General features: G+C 52.6%; 2 protein-coding genes across 3 annotated transcripts in view; one reads left to right on the top strand and one right to left on the bottom strand.

The window, feature by feature from the left end:
- Window positions 1-70: 70 nt before the first annotated feature.
- Window positions 71-5,463, top strand: SHMT1 (serine hydroxymethyltransferase 1). 2 transcript variants are annotated; one of them, XM_010719562.2, is made up of 12 exons: window positions 71-154; window positions 929-1,053; window positions 1,516-1,661; window positions 2,017-2,132; window positions 2,223-2,383; window positions 2,502-2,583; window positions 2,871-3,083; window positions 3,263-3,379; window positions 3,636-3,758; window positions 3,980-4,096; window positions 4,274-4,384; window positions 4,572-5,463. In XM_010719562.2, exons 2-12 carry the CDS (start codon window positions 952-954, stop codon window positions 4,739-4,741), a joined length of 1,458 nt encoding a protein of 485 aa, XP_010717864.1. In that variant the 5' UTR covers window positions 71-154; window positions 929-951; the 3' UTR covers window positions 4,742-5,463. The 2 variants fall into 2 exon arrangements, with proteins under 2 accessions (XP_010717864.1, XP_010717863.1); XM_010719561.2 differs by having other exon boundaries at window positions 81-159.
- SMCR8 (SMCR8-C9orf72 complex subunit) overlaps window positions 5,320-14,776 on the bottom strand; it is a 9,641-nt gene continuing 184 nt past the window's right edge. The window contains exons 2-3 of the mRNA XM_010719823.1: window positions 12,474-14,770; window positions 5,320-10,292 (exon numbers count right to left, since the gene is read on the bottom strand). Coding sequence (XP_010718125.1) covers window positions 9,839-10,292; window positions 12,474-14,770 — 2,751 coding nt within the window. The 3' untranslated portion in view covers window positions 5,320-9,838. The remainder of the gene's footprint in view (window positions 10,293-12,473; window positions 14,771-14,776) is intronic.

Here is a 14,776-nt window from a genome sequence, read left to right as displayed (position 1 = left end):
GCGGAGCGCGCCGCGGATTGGACGAAGAGTTGTCGCAGAGTTCGTTGCTCGGGCGCTGATTGGTCGAGAGCTGCGGGGGTGTGACCCGGCAGCCTATGCTAGGCGCGCGGGCTGCCGCGGGACCGCTGAGCGGGCCGGGATCGGATCCGTATCGGTGCGGTACGGGGCTGCGGGGCGGACAGGGATGGTGCGGGCGGGCAGGGACTGTGCGAGGTGGGAGCGGGGCGGGCGGTGCTGCCGCAGCATGGGTGTCGGGGCGGGTACCGGATCCTGGATACGGGATGCGACGGAGCCACGTGGGATGCAGCAGGTGAAACTCCAGGGCCGTGCCCACGCTCATGTCCCACCAGGAGGGTGGCAAAGGGGCTCTCCTTGGCAGCTTTGTCCTCTCTGCAGCCCTTTGCCAGCAGCGTGCATTCGCACAGCGCCCCACACAACGTGCCTTCATTTCGGCCCGCGTCTCTGACAGCGTTTCCCCGCTGCCAGCAAAGCCCCGGGGCAGCCGGGCCTCTGAGCCCAGCGGGGGCCGCGCTGCTGAACGGAGTGGATTGCTTAACAACCAGCTCACGGCCCCTCTGTGACCTTGTGGGGTTAATGGATAAAAAGACACTTTGTGTACAGCCAGGACTGGAGCTGGGCTGCCATGCCTGCCCTGGAGTTTGTGTGCTGCTTTGTAATGCTCAGTGCTGTGGGGCTGCTGCCGCCTTGGGCTTAAAGCAAGTTTAGGTCTAAAGCCTGAGTAAAATGAAGTGGTACTGCTGGATTTTATCCTGTTTGCTTATGAGCTCCCCACGTCTCCAAGTGCCAGGACAGAGGGGGTAGGCGGAAGCCACACCTTGGTTGTGCGATATCGATGTGGGGGGAGAACAGGAGGGTACTGGAAGTGGCCACGTTGCTGTAATAAACACCCTCCCCTTGCCTTTTGCAGGTGGCATCAGAGGCAGTGGACAGATGGCAAACATGGCACAGGGTACTGAGAGCCTTCCCAGCTCAGAGCTCTGGGCCTCCCACAGTAAGATGCTGCTGGAGCCACTTGACAGCAATGACCCCGAGGTGAGAGCTAAAGGGACACCAACATCCTTGAACCAGGGGCACAGTGCAAGGTTAAGCTGCCGGGACTCGGCCAGCCCCTGTGCCTTGCTACGGACAGAGAGGGCATCCTCCAGGTACACGCACATTCTGTGGCTGTAATTTCTCAGCTGTTGCTCATAACTCTCTGCCTGGAGCTCAGATGCTTACATCAGGCCCAGCCACCCGGCAGCATAGCCATTAACCTTGGCTCCAGCCCAAGCAAGAGCTGAATTATCTGATGGCTTTGTGGTATCTACCACAGAAACCCAGAACATGGCAGGACATATGATCAGCTGTACCAAGAAGGGACCTCACTTCCCTTCTCCAGTGGCTTTCAGGCCGCTCTCCATTGTCCTAACTCCTCTGAGGGTGCATCCCATGCCATGCAGCACCAATACCTCCGTGAAGAGCTGGCCCAAGTGGAGCTTTCTCTCCCTCCCCAAGGTGTACAACATCATCAAGAAGGAGAAGCAGCGGCAGAGGCTGGGGCTGGAGCTGATTGCATCAGAGAACTTTGCGAGCTGCGCAGTCCTGGAGGCACTGGGATCCTGCTTGAACAATAAATACTCTGAGGGCTACCCTGGACAGAGGTATGGGGCTGGGGAGAGCCTGAGACACCCAAACTCTTGTAAGGAGGGGACAGGGACCATCTGCACTGCCATGTTCACCTCAAGACCTCATCTCTGGGAAGAAAGCCATGTCCTGGTGCTGGCAACCAAGCTCCTGCAGGGCAGGATCTGACCCTTTCAGTTTCTGTCCTTGGCCACGCACCAGGTAATTGTAGCAGGGTCATGTCTGCTGCTTGCAAACAGCAGCATGCTGGTCTCACAGCTGGCATTGCCTTAGGCATGCATTCCTGAATGAAGAGATTAGTTTTAACCTTGAGGTTTTGTTCTCAGCAGACACCAACCTCAGTGTAACTCCTTCCTTATCCTTTACTGGCAGGTACTACGGTGGGACCGAGTTTGTAGATGAGCTGGAAAGGTTGTGCCAGAAGCGAGCCCTGCAGGCATTCCGACTCGATCCTCAGAAGTGGGGTGTCAACGTCCAGCCCTACTCAGGTAGTGGTGTCCCCAGGGCAGGCAGCACAGGCTGTGGTGGCCTCTGCATGCCCCAGCACCTATGAACTGCCTTGCGTGCTTCTGCCACAGGATCACCTGCCAACTTTGCGGTGTACACGGCCCTGGTGGAGCCCCATGGGAGAATCATGGGGCTAGACCTACCCGACGGGGGTCATCTAACCCATGGGTTCATGACAGACAAGAAGAAGATCTCTGCCACCTCTGTCTTCTTCGAGTCCATGCCCTACAAGGTATGGAAAGCTGCTCCAGTGGGAGCCAGGTTATGGCCTTCATAAGTGGAAGAACCTCTTGACAGCAACTGATCTTCACCCCTGCCAAGGTGGCTGAACCCTCCTCTTCCTCTCCCAGGTGAATCCCAAGACTGGTTACATTGACTATGACCGACTTGAGGAGAATGCCCGCCTGTTCCATCCCAAGCTGATTATAGCAGGTAAGGAACAACCCTTACACACGGGATGGCATCCTGAAGCCAGTGGGCAATTGCAGTGGGATGCTGCAGAATTATAGAATAGAATCACTGAACAACCCAGGGTGGAAAGGACGCATAAGGATCACACAATCATTAAGGCTGGAAAAGACCTCAATCGTCAAATCCACCACCTCTGAGGGCAGCAGTGCCAGTGCCTGACCACTCTTTCAGAGAATAAAACGTTCCTAATATCCAAACTGAACGTCCTCTGGCACAACTTGAGGCCATTCCCTTTTGTCCTGTTGCAGGTGTCAGTTGTTACTCACGCAACTTGGACTATGCCCGCATGCGACAGATTGCCGACGCCAACAGCGCCTACCTGATGGCCGACATGGCCCATATCAGCGGGCTGGTGGCTGCGGGTGTCGTGCCCTCACCATTTGAACACTGCGACGTTGTCTCCACCACCACCCACAAGACCTTGAGGGGCTGCAGGGCCGGCATGATCTTCTATCGCAAAGGTGCCTGACTTGAGCCAGGAGAAACACTCCACCCAGGCCAGGTTAAAGCTCCTTTCTGCTCCAGCCAGGAAAGAGCAAGGCAGAAAGATCTGGGGCATCACAAAGGCTCAGATTTGAAGAAAAAGCATAATTTCTTTCCCGAGCTGCCTTATGTATTACCCTGCCTTCTCCTCCCACAGGCATCCGCAGCACAGACCCCAAGACAGGAAAGGAAACACTCTACAACCTGGAGAGCCTCATCAACCAAGCGGTCTTCCCTGGGCTGCAGGGAGGGCCACACAACCATGCCATCGCAGGTATGCATCTGCACTGGGCTGGGATGGTGAGGAAGGGACAAAGATGTCCTGGCTCAGCTCTGAGCCCCGGTATCAATGCAGAGGGCTCCAGCTGAGAGGTATAGCAGCAAAGAGCAGCCAGCTTGATGTAGCTGGGGGAGAAACCAGACTGCTCCTATCCTACACGGTTAGGGGAAGGGATTGTTCATGAGCTTTCTTGGCTTCCAAGATAACTTTTGTTGGTCCTCAAAAGCTCACTGCTGTGCCTCATCCCCAGGGATTGCTGTGGCACTGCAGCAGGCTATGACTCCCGAGTTCAAGGCTTACCAGCAGCAGGTGGTGGCCAACTGCAAGACGCTGGCAGCAGCACTGATGGAGCTGGGCTACAACATTGTAACAGGTAAGGAACAGCCTCAGCTGCCTGGGTTGGGGCCAGCTTCGTGTCCCAGGTTTGAGCCAACCACTGGGGCAACATGTGCACAGGCATGATGGACAGGGCTTTGCTGGTATAGTTCCTCAGAACTTCTGAAAAACTTTTTCTTAACACTGCACTCTCAAGCCTTTTATTTTCTTCTTTTGCTGAAATCTCAAGTGTTCACCTCAACTTTCCTCTCTCTGCAGGGGGCTCTGACAACCACCTCATTCTCCTGGACCTGCGCAACAGAGGTACAGACGGTGGCCGGGCTGAGCGGGTGCTGGAACTCTGCTCCATCGCCTGCAACAAGAACACGTGCCCTGGTAGGCATCCCACGAGCTCCACCATATTCTGCCCCATGTGCTTGGATGTCTCTCGTGCCCTGTGCTCCCCAGGGCCACACGGAGCTTCTCACAGAACTCCCAGCCACTAGGGGCCAGGCCAAGTCCCCATGCACAGCAGTACTGGAATTAGGTCACACACTGCTTGTTCTGGTGCAGGTGATGTCAGTGCCCTTCGTCCCAGCGGTCTGCGTTTCGGGACACCAGCTCTCACCTCCCGTGGCTTTCGGCAGGATGATTTCCGCATGGTGGCTCGGTACATCCACAGAGGTGAGGGTCCCATTTCCTCAAGCAGGTGGTGGTGGCACAGGGCAGCAGGTCCCTGGCAGCCCAGCTCCTCCTCTCTCAAGCATCCTGGGGAGCAGTCCCAACCCTGCCAGTCATGGCAGGGCTGAGAGCTTCTGGAAGTGGCACCTGCCTGCTGATGGGGCTGAACCACACATCTCCCCCCTGGCAGGCATCGAGCTGACGCTGCGCGTGCAGAAGGACATGAGCCCCAAGGCCACGTTGAAGGAATTCAAGGAGAAACTGGAGGAGGAAAAATACCGGGGAGAGCTAAAGGCACTGAAGGAAGAGGTGGAGGCATTTGCGGCAACCTTCCCACTCCCAGGACTGCCAGTCCTGTAATGGGAGGCACTGTGCCCATTCTCAGAGCCAAGGAAGTATCAGGGACCGTGGCACACTCACATCCCTGGAACAAGCCCTGGTGCCTTCTCCCTGCACCTTCCTGCTGGCACTGGCCCCGTGCAGCAGCTCCTCATCTGGCTCTTCCTCACCTCTCTTCTGTTTCCGACACTGGAGCCGCTCTGAGCACAGACCAACCCTTTCACCACTAGATTTTACAAATGGGCCTGAGCAGAAGGAAACCCCTGACCTCAAGGCAAGGTTTGAGATCTGCTGTGGGAGCAGTAGATGAGGTTACAAAGGCTTCCTATCTGCCTTCACAACCAGGAGGGACAACCAGAAGCCATCACTCAGGGTCCCATGCCCAGGAACTGCACAGCCTTACAAAGTCTTCCTGGCTTCAGCCTCCAAGACTCGCCTTCCTACACACACACCAGCTCTCCCTTTGGGTCTCCACACATTTTGCCAGGGCTGAGTCTCATCCCATACCCAGAGAACAGCCCTGCTGGGGCCCCCAGCCCAGCTCCACCACAGCATAAGCCAACACCTCCAGCGGTTTCTCAGACCTCTGAGGACATTCCTTAAGTAGAACCATTTTTTAATAAGCACAGTAAAATTAAGAATTTAACCACAATGTATGACAAGAATTATAAGCTTTAAAAAATACAACCAATTTTTGTATTTCAAAAATATCTGAACCCAAATAAATAATTTTTTTTAAAGTACATTTTTCAGACTAGTCATTTGGTGTTAACATCTGTTAAATTCTTGTGCAGTAACACAGCACGACACTGAGACATGCTTCTTGGACTTCTCCCGCCACACTCGCTCTAACTACTGACACAAGCATTCGGTACACACAGGCACACACACGTAACTCAACATGCAGTAATAGGATACAGTGCTTTAAAATAAGACGAGAATTCATCACAGCCTCCTCGCAGCCCTCAGAGGCAGCTCCTACCCCAGCCCCATCCCCATCTGTGCTCGCCCTGCACCGGGGTGAGCAGCAGGGCCGGGTACCCTGTGTTTCTGCCTTCCAGTTAAAACGCATCTCATGAGTAGTGAGCCACAGCTCTGCAACCTCCCCAGCTCTGGCAGCAAGTACAAGGCTCCCTCAAATAGCAGGGTACAGTCCTGCTCAGTCTAACATTGTGCTTTTGGGGCACAGCACAGAGCTGGCACCCTCCTTCAGCCGATGCAGCTCACTAAATTGCCCAGCACACTTAGAGGTGCCTTTCCAAAGCGCTGCTATAAGTCCTGTGTCCTGCACTGGGTCCTGCCCAGCTCTCCAGGATGCCAAACCAGCAGTGTGGGCAGTCACTTGCTCCGAGACTGTGGGCTCAGGGCTGCCTGCATTCATTTCAGCACTGAATGAAAACCACAGAACGAGTCTGGGGCAGGGAGACATCAGCTCTCACTCCTCAAGTGCTTCTCCCAGCCCTTACAAAATGGTTAATATTGCTAGAGTATAGGCAGTGCTTCCCTAGTCAAGGCAAGACAGCTTTGGAGCTGCTTAGAAGTGATTGCTACTGGATGAAAGAAAATCCAAGCGCTATCCTCTGGGAAATGCAACCTGCATAGGGTTGGTATCGCCTACTCCTATGGCTGACCATCCTCGTGGTGGGATCCCAAAGGGGCCGGCAGTGCAGCTCAGAGCACAAGCGAGCAGATGTCTCCCAATGCAGGGAACAAGAGGAGCGCAAACACTGAGCCCTGCCCTCCCAGCCAGGCAGCCACGGGAGGCCTTTCCCCTGATGAATTCTCCAACTGGCCTTAAAAGCCTTCATCCCACAGCAGCCAGCAGAGAGGATGGAGCTGCAGTCAGCATGCAGGAGCGCAGGGCGGGAGGCAGCACTTGCAGGAGCAGATCAGGGCTGTGCACAACACTGCTGGCGTTGGTATGGAGGGCGGATGCAGGAAGGCTGGGCAACATCATGCAGTGGCTGTGGGGAATCAGCCCTGCTCGAGCTGGAGGACTGTGGTGCGGTACGAGCCAGCTAACACACATGCTAGGATTCTTCACAGGAGCTGTTAGTAAGATCTTAACTCGTTGCAAGTCTGCCAATATGGGAAACTAGTGAAGTAACACAGTGAAGATGAGGAAAATGTCTTAAAGTGCTGATATAGGGATCTTTACTGTGCACTCAGATCAGAAAGACAGATAAATGACTGAGCAAAGAGGAATTCAGCTCCTGAACCACTAGCTGCATCTGACTGCCTTCAACTGCAACCTCAGTCAGGTACTGCCCAGAGCCTGGCACAACTCCTCACTGCCCTGTGCAGGAAGGTGAGCTCGGGGCCATCTGGCTGTTCTGTCACAAGGCTGTCGATAGGACAAATGCTCCCAGGCATGTTTCCACACAGCTCCCTCCCAATGGCCCAGGTGCAGATAACACAGGTGACAGCCCCAGCAAAGCCCCCAGGGCATCCTCCAAAATTCAGAAGTGCTTTGTGGTGGAGAGATAACGCAGGTCAGACAGGTGGAAGTGCAAGTATTGCTCAACACAGCCTTGAATATCAGTACTTTAGGTCTGGTAGAGGAGAAGTGACTTATCTGACAGTTTATGAGGGTGGCTGAACATTCCAGATAAAGACCACTATGACTATGAAATCAGCCAGCGCTGATCATCGAACCTGTTCTGCTGCTCTGAGCTGTCAGCCTGCAGGAAGAGACACGTGAGTCAGCAGGCAAAGAGTTCCTGTCCCTCCTCAAACCCAAACACTGCAGGTAGTTTCCCAGCACAAAACATGAGCTGCGGTGACGAAAGCTTTTCCAGAGCTGTGAGTCAGGAAGGGTGCAGGAAGCTTGAGACTGCCTGGTGCCTTCCTCATCCTGGGGAATCTCACTGAAAGTCATCCAGATGCACACAGATCAACAAGGAGACACCTCGAGCCACCCCAGAAAGTACGTTTTCTATGGACATGGAAGTCCTTCACCAGCAGACCCAGTTACATGTGACAACAGGTGGACACAGATAGCATCTGAGAAGGAAAAGGTCTTTGAACATGCTATGAGAGTGTGCAGCCCCATGCACAGGCACACTGCTTCCCTTCAGCAAACGTGAAGCCATACTGCTTTCCCACTCACGCCAAAGAGACCAGCACAAGCAACCCCTGGCCTTGAAACCCCTCTGGAGAGTGTCATGAGCTCAAGCATCCCAGCTGCCTCACTGTAAGCCACCACAAGTGATGCTGCTACTTGAAACAGACTCTGCCTTGTTGGTTAATACCTCCTCAACTGCTCCAAGGGCCCTCTGCAGGCAGGGCAGCAGGAGGCTGGTACTGGAGTGGTGATGCTGGTGGCTGGATGACAGCCTCCCCACGGAGGCTCCCTGTCTTTGGGGCACAGGATTCCGAGCAGCATAGTTATCACAGCATGTTTCAAGAGGGTTTAGGTTCATGCTGACAAACCCCAGCCTCCATCCACAGAAACCTCCCCAGGCATGGAAGGATCACATTCCATTCCAGCACTGTCTTACATGATCATGGTAAACAAAGGTTTTAAAAAACAAGCAAGTAAAAATTAAAAAAAAAACAAAACTTCAACTAATCTTGTACAATCTTAGCTGTTCTCCTCCCATAATCAGAAAAGTGCTAAAAAGAAATAAAACCAGGCTGCCTTTCCTAGCGAGATTTCTTTCTCTTGCTCAGAAGTACTGCAGGAGCAGCTGCTGCCACACAGCATGGGACAGAGCAGGCTGCAGCCAACAAGTTGCACCTCCTGCCAGACTCCAGAGGGAAGCGCTGTGTCCGGCACAAAGCTCCCACACCAGAGGGAACAATCCTCCAGCTGCATCGCTGTGATGGTGGCACTGCCCTTCTGGCACTGACAGCAGCCTGGAAGCTTCGAAAGGAAAGTGCTTGTGTCTGGGCTCAGAGATCTGCAGCTCTGCCCTGTCCTGAACCACCCAGAGCACAATGTGAGAGGTAGTCGAGACATGGCAAAGGCTTGGCAATAAAATAAAGTAAATTGGCACAGCCAGAAGCAGCGTGCAGTGACACTGACCTGGCTTTGCCACCAAGCACAAAAGTCAATTCCCCAAAAACAACAAAAATAGAAACTATACAGATACAACATGGAATCCACTCGATTCCTCCTAGCCCCCTCCTGAGCACTAGTACCTCACTGGCTGGGCAGCCTGCTGCAGAGGCTTGCTGTCTCACAGCATAGCTTCAGTTGAATTGCACTGTTTGTCTCTCCATCACAAAAAGCACCTTAAAGCCCATTCAGTTCAGACCCCATCTCTCCTTAGCAGGTCGCTCCCGACTTCACTAGTTTTTAGGACTCCTGGTCTCCCTCCCACCCTTCTCAGAGTTTGCCCAGCAAACAGGATGTGACAAATTAACAAGGCACAGTGCTCTACAGTCACAGCAGCGGAGCCTTGGTGCTAGCATACTTAAGGAGCTCAACTCCATTCCAGTTTTAACAAAGCTGAGAAACTGGCAAATGCTATCTGGAGGGAAGTCTATGTGCCTCCGCTGCCGTCCCTCAGGCCCAGGGACAAGCAACTCCAAGAAACTCAGAAAATATGGAACAGAACACCACCAGCTGCTGCTTCACACAGGTAAATGCACACTGCTATCCTGGCAGCAAGCTTCCACGTGTACACTGCTTACATCCCATGCTCACATGAGACACTACTGATTAAAAACTTCATGTGGCCTTTATATTTCCCTGCTGGTCTCTGCCCTGGCTCCATGGAAAGGAGCAACAACATTCATGGCTCCGGCAGAAGCGCAGAATCCTGCATGTTTTGGGAGCTGCACACCACTAAGCACTGCTCATCTCTCCCTCCATGCCATAATCTCCCTAGGGTGCTACCATGATATATTTTAAAAGTTAATAGTGTTCCTTCTAACATTTAAAAACAGAGTGCCCAGTGTTTCATGTGATGGAACACCTACATTCTCAGCAACAGGGAACCACACTGAAATTCAGTCCCTCAGACATTGATTTCTATGAAGCAGAAATGCTTGCAAATACAATGGCTTCTTTGCCCCTTCCTGATGTATGACAGCTACTGCAGACAGCATCAATGCCAAGCACGGATGATCTTTATCAGAATCCGAGTATGCAGGCAGACAGCCTACATGCTGCTAGATTTTGTACAAAAAGCTGGGAACATAGTCAAATCTGAGCAGAGGATTCACCCCCTGGCCAGGTTCCTGAATGTACTGCAGCTTCAGCAGCTCAGCTAAATACTGTACAATTTTAATATCTTCATTGGCAAGGCCCAGATGAAGCTTCAGAAAGTTCATCCTGCGGTTCACAACGGATTCCTCCGGTTCCCTTTCGTTGATGGGAAGGTGCAAATGGTGGCAGAAGGTATAGAGGAAGGCTTTTGAACACAGCTGGGTGAGGACGCTTTGGACGTGCATGTAGTAGGTGCTGCCCCGTTTGATCTGTGTGCGGTGGTCTGCCAGCCTGGCCACCAAGGAGCCTTTGTACAGCGGGCAGCGGAGCGTCTTACTGTCTGCATCCAGGATGCTGACGTAGCGGCTGTAGCGGCTCAGGGCGTGCAGCACGTTCGCTCCAGCTGGTGACGCAGTCCTGAAAGAGCAAGAGAGAGGTTAAGCTGGAGGAAACCAGGGAGCTATGAAGCAGACTGCCCATGGCCCCGTATCACACCCGGGTTCCCACCGGCTTTTGATACACTGAGGGCAAATTAAGGCTGGCATGGAAGAGGATGGTCAAACAGCCTCTCCAGTCTGACAGACCCTGAGGGAACCTCGATCTCCGGATCCCCGCATACACGGATCTACGCTGAGCGTGTGCTGCTTCACAAACACAGCCCTGTGGGCAGCTTCCTCCCCCTCACAGATGCAGAAATGAGGACAGAGAGGGAGGGAAGCGACATTTCTGGTAACAGAAGCAGATCTTGCAGCAGCTGTTGGCGTCCTTCTGGATATGACAATAAGGGAGCAGAAATCCCCTTGCCACAAGCTCCACCTTCCCCCTGTCTGGTTGTTTTGGGAAGGAGCTGCCCCGAGGAGCTCAAAGAGGAACAAAGCCTTCCTTTAAAAAGGGAACCGTCCTCAGACCAGAATATTCCCTGGCTGAGCCTAGTCCTCCTTCACCCAGATGCAAATCTGCAGCACGCTCACAGTGTGCAATTATTCACCAAGCCTAAATTAATGCTATTTAAATGCAAATTACAAGCCTACGCAAATCCTACCTTCTGCTTTGCAGTTCTGCCTGTTCAAATTGATCTGGTGAGAAGCAGCTCCCAAACCAGAAGCATCAACTGCTGATGCAAGAGCTGCCCTTGTGCCCAGGCAGTGTGGCTTTGTGAGAACAGCACCCTTACAGCTGTGCTTAAATAATTAATCTAGCCTCCAAGTTCCTTCCTATGGCCCTCATATAAATGGTCTGCTGAGAGCATCCATGTTAAACTCAACAACTAATTAACATTCCACAGAGAAGAGTCTGAATGACTGACACACGTTACAAGCAGTTTTTTTTTTTTTTTTAAACAAAAGTGACTTTTCATCATACAAACTGCATCTAGCCACAAACATTAATCAGTCAGCAAACATTCAGGGCTTGTAAACATCTCACCAACAGCAGAGAAGTTTTGAAGGAGTGCTGGCAGACCTGGCAGCCTATCCCACAAGCACCAAAATGAGGGTGAGCTCACAGCTCAGGATTATTCAGTCATCCACAACCACCACAGATACAATACTCAGCAGCTTGGAAAGCAGATTTCTGCATTTCAGCTTTCAGGATGCTCAGAAACACTCCTTCAGAAGCCATTCCAGCTTGGTTCTGAGCAATGGGTATTCTTCTCACCACTCTGATTCATTCTTTCCACCTCAGTGACAGAAGTGGGCATTCCCTCCCACCTGCTATATCTGCATCCAAAGTGCTGGAACACATCCTGGTAACGCACAGAAAATCCTTTTCATAACAACAATAAAGAAAAGGACAAAATCCTAAGAGCTGAGCAATCGCTATTTGCTAACAGGAACTACAAAGCTACATGTTAGGAGTGGGTGCTGGGGGAGGGATGTCTGCCTTAGTGATGCCCTTTGCTCTAAACAGGTCCCCTTTGCACCTGAGCTGCAGTTCCAACTCTGCAGCCTGATGAGCTCTTCAGGCATTGAGGTTTTTTTCCTGCACTAGAGCACATTATAAACCTGTACCTTTACCTTTCCAAGAGGATCCAGCACAACCACTGACTTTGCATCTCTGTCCTTCACCAGAAACGCAGGTGTCACAGGACATTCACCGACACCAGCAGGAACATTCCTGTCAACACAAACTGAGGTGCCTGCATAGCCGAGCACTCACTTCAGAAACAGTAATTGCCAAAAACGTTGAGAATTTTGGAAAGAGGTGATAGGAGAGATAGCAAACCACACGGGAGCCTTCAAGAGGGCTTCATTATCAGACCAGCCAGGAAATCACTGGGACTTGTGTCTGTTCTCTTGTTTTGCTAGACTAACGACCTAAAACACCAGGAATACTCCTAGCTAAACATTATGAGCCAAGCAGTAAGCGCCCAGCAGATGTTTTAGATTAATTCTTAAGTGAGGCTGAATGTAAAGAAGCAGACGAACGCACTACCCTCCTACTGATACATCGCAGAAGCAGAAATATGTGGCAGCTGTGTAGGTGATTACATAAAGAGAACACCTCTGCACATCAAATCCCCTCTGAAATTCCCCACTTAGTAGACTCAGTTTTTATCATATACCTCAACACCAAGAAGAAGAGAGCCCCCCAGTTTACCTCTGGAGCCCGATCAGCTTCCATCTCTGGAAATCCACCACATGCAGAGGGGACGTGACCCAGTGTTTCACAGGTTTGGCATAAGCACCACAGTTTGGCACAAAGATGGAGAGTGCGGTCACGAGCTTCTTGACTATTGCTTCATCTTCCCCCAGCACTACCAGGGTCCTTCCGCTGAGCAGAGAGTATATTGCAGGGTGGGCAAAGGGGTACTGCCTGATGAACCGCAGTGCATTCTGCCCAGCCTTCTTTTTGTGCCTCTCATTCACGAGGCACACGGGGTGAGCAGGAGACGGTGTTTGGTCAGAGCAGGTGGAGGCAGCGCTGCTGATGTAGCTCGTGGAGTCTGAGCACTCGTCCAGGCTGGTCCTGCTCACCTCCCTGCCTGCTGTGGGGTAGCGTGAGTCGAGCTCGTGGGGAAGGAGCCCCCCTGAAGCACTGTCACAAGGTGGGGAGCCCACAAAGCTGCCACGCAGCCCTTGCTCAGCCTGCCGGTATGGTTGAGGGGGAATCCTGACCACACCATCCTCATCGCACTGCTTCTGGCCCAGTTCAGGTAGAGGCTCGAGGAAGCTGGGGCTCTCCTTCCCAATACAGCAGGCAGAATCAATCTGCGCCAAGTTTTCCTGGTTTGACACATCCTCCTGCTCATCGGTATTGTTTGGGTTTAATCTGGGGTTGAAACGAAGGCCTCCCTCTTCATCATCCACATAAGGTTCCTCATTAATTGCACTTGGGTAGCTCGCTTTGAAATCTTCCGGGATAAGAGACTCGGAGGGGCAGGTACTGAGGACTTCAATGCTGTCCTCACTGACGGTCCTCCGGCTGCCCACCTTGCTCCTGCCCACCTGGGGGCTCGGGCTGATGGGCAAGCTGGCCTGGCTCTCCGATTTCATCAGCCCAGACGCAGATTTCTCCGTTCCAAGAACCTCAATGCTCTCACCGCTACTGATACTGCCTTTAAGATCTGCATCGAGATAGTCCAGGTTCTCCTGGTGTTCAAAAGTTATGGATTCTGTCATTGCAGGTTCTTGAGGGTCGTCCATGTCCTGCTCCATCTTGATTGGGACGCACTCCACACTAGACTTGTAGGACCCCAGGCTGATAACCACTTTAGGAGTGGAGGACTCTTCTGAACACTTTCTGTCAGCAGCATCTTGACTGAGTCCCTGGCAGCCTCTGTACTGATTTTCAGGTGCTTTTTCATCTAGAAAAGATACATCTTCAAATAGAAAGTTAGTTACATTCTGCTGCTTCAGAAGTGCCCTACTGATCTGGTTTGTCAGGAGGTAGCACACATCACCTCTGAAAGTCCTCTCAATGTGATGCAACTGATCTAGGGTTTGGGTGAAAAAATAAATATCGCAGAGTTCCTCCAGCGTTTTCAGCTTCTTGTCAAAGCATTTGGCAGGCTTTGCTTTGATGAGTTTGGGAGTGTAGGAGGGCAGGCGGGAGTAGAGGTGCATTTCCCCTGGCTCAGCAGGATCTGAGGCAGCCAGGTCCTGCGCACTGCCTGCGCCAGACTGATCCAGTGCACATTCAGGCTCATAGGGGTGGAAATCAGACTCCTTCAGCTTCCTATAGGGGTATGATCTAATCTGCTTTAGCAGATCTTGATGTTCAATAATAGACTTTTCCACGCTGGCCAACTCGTTGGCCTTTTCGATGGCTTGGGTCGTGTAATACCCCTTGTCATTGGCTTTCTTCTGTATCTCAGTTTCGTTGTGCAGCACAGTCCTGGTATAGTCGAGATCTTTCAGCTTCTTCTCAAGCTCACTAGCAAACGCCTTCCTGTTCCCCGTCTTCAAGCATTCAGAGGCTTTGGAGAATTCAGCAGACAGTTCCTGAAACTGCTGCATGATTTTGTGCTCGTCAGCAGAAATGTAGGCCATGCAGAAGGGCCTCACGAAGCCCCTGGCTTCCAGGTCATACAGCGTCAGGTGGTGCACATAGGCAAAGGCCCCTTCCTTGGAGTCCCCCAGCACCACTTTGGAGTCCTCCACGAAGTTCAGCTTGGGGTAGGCACAGCCCGGAGGGTGTCCCACGAAAGAAGCCTGGTAATCCACCGACATGATTCGAAGGGAGAAATAATTGAGATCGAAACTGCCCGGCACCTTGGCGTCATCGGGGATGGTCAGCAGGGGCTGCGGCCCCACCTGCTCCGAGAACTCGGAGATGAGGATGAAGTCCCGGCTGAACTTGGAGCTGGCGACCTTGGCCCAGGGGTTGGCGCCGTGGCCGGCGAAGGGGAAGAGCGGCACGGAGTACTCCTCGGGCAGCGGCGGCTCCCGGTACAGCTCGTC

The sequence above is a fragment of the Meleagris gallopavo genome, chromosome 16 (assembly GCF_000146605.3).
Source record: "Meleagris gallopavo isolate NT-WF06-2002-E0010 breed Aviagen turkey brand Nicholas breeding stock chromosome 16, Turkey_5.1, whole genome shotgun sequence".
Classification (NCBI taxonomy): domain Eukaryota; kingdom Metazoa; phylum Chordata; class Aves; order Galliformes; family Phasianidae; genus Meleagris; species Meleagris gallopavo.
Note: the sequence above shows the minus strand (reverse complement) of the source record. Positions and strands in the feature narration are given on the sequence as shown.

Excerpts from the sequence above, each read along its gene's own strand:
- SHMT1 (XM_010719561.2), top strand. The coding sequence starts at position 96 with ATGCTAGGCGCGCGGGCTGCCGCGGGACCGCTGAGCGGGCCGGGATCG. Across the intron at positions 1,662-2,016 it reads GAGGGCTACCCTGGACAGAG|GTACTACGGTGGGACCGAGT; the intron begins GTATGGGGCTGG and ends CTTTACTGGCAG. Across the intron at positions 3,759-3,979 it reads GGGCTACAACATTGTAACAG|GGGGCTCTGACAACCACCTC; the intron begins GTAAGGAACAGC and ends CTCTCTCTGCAG.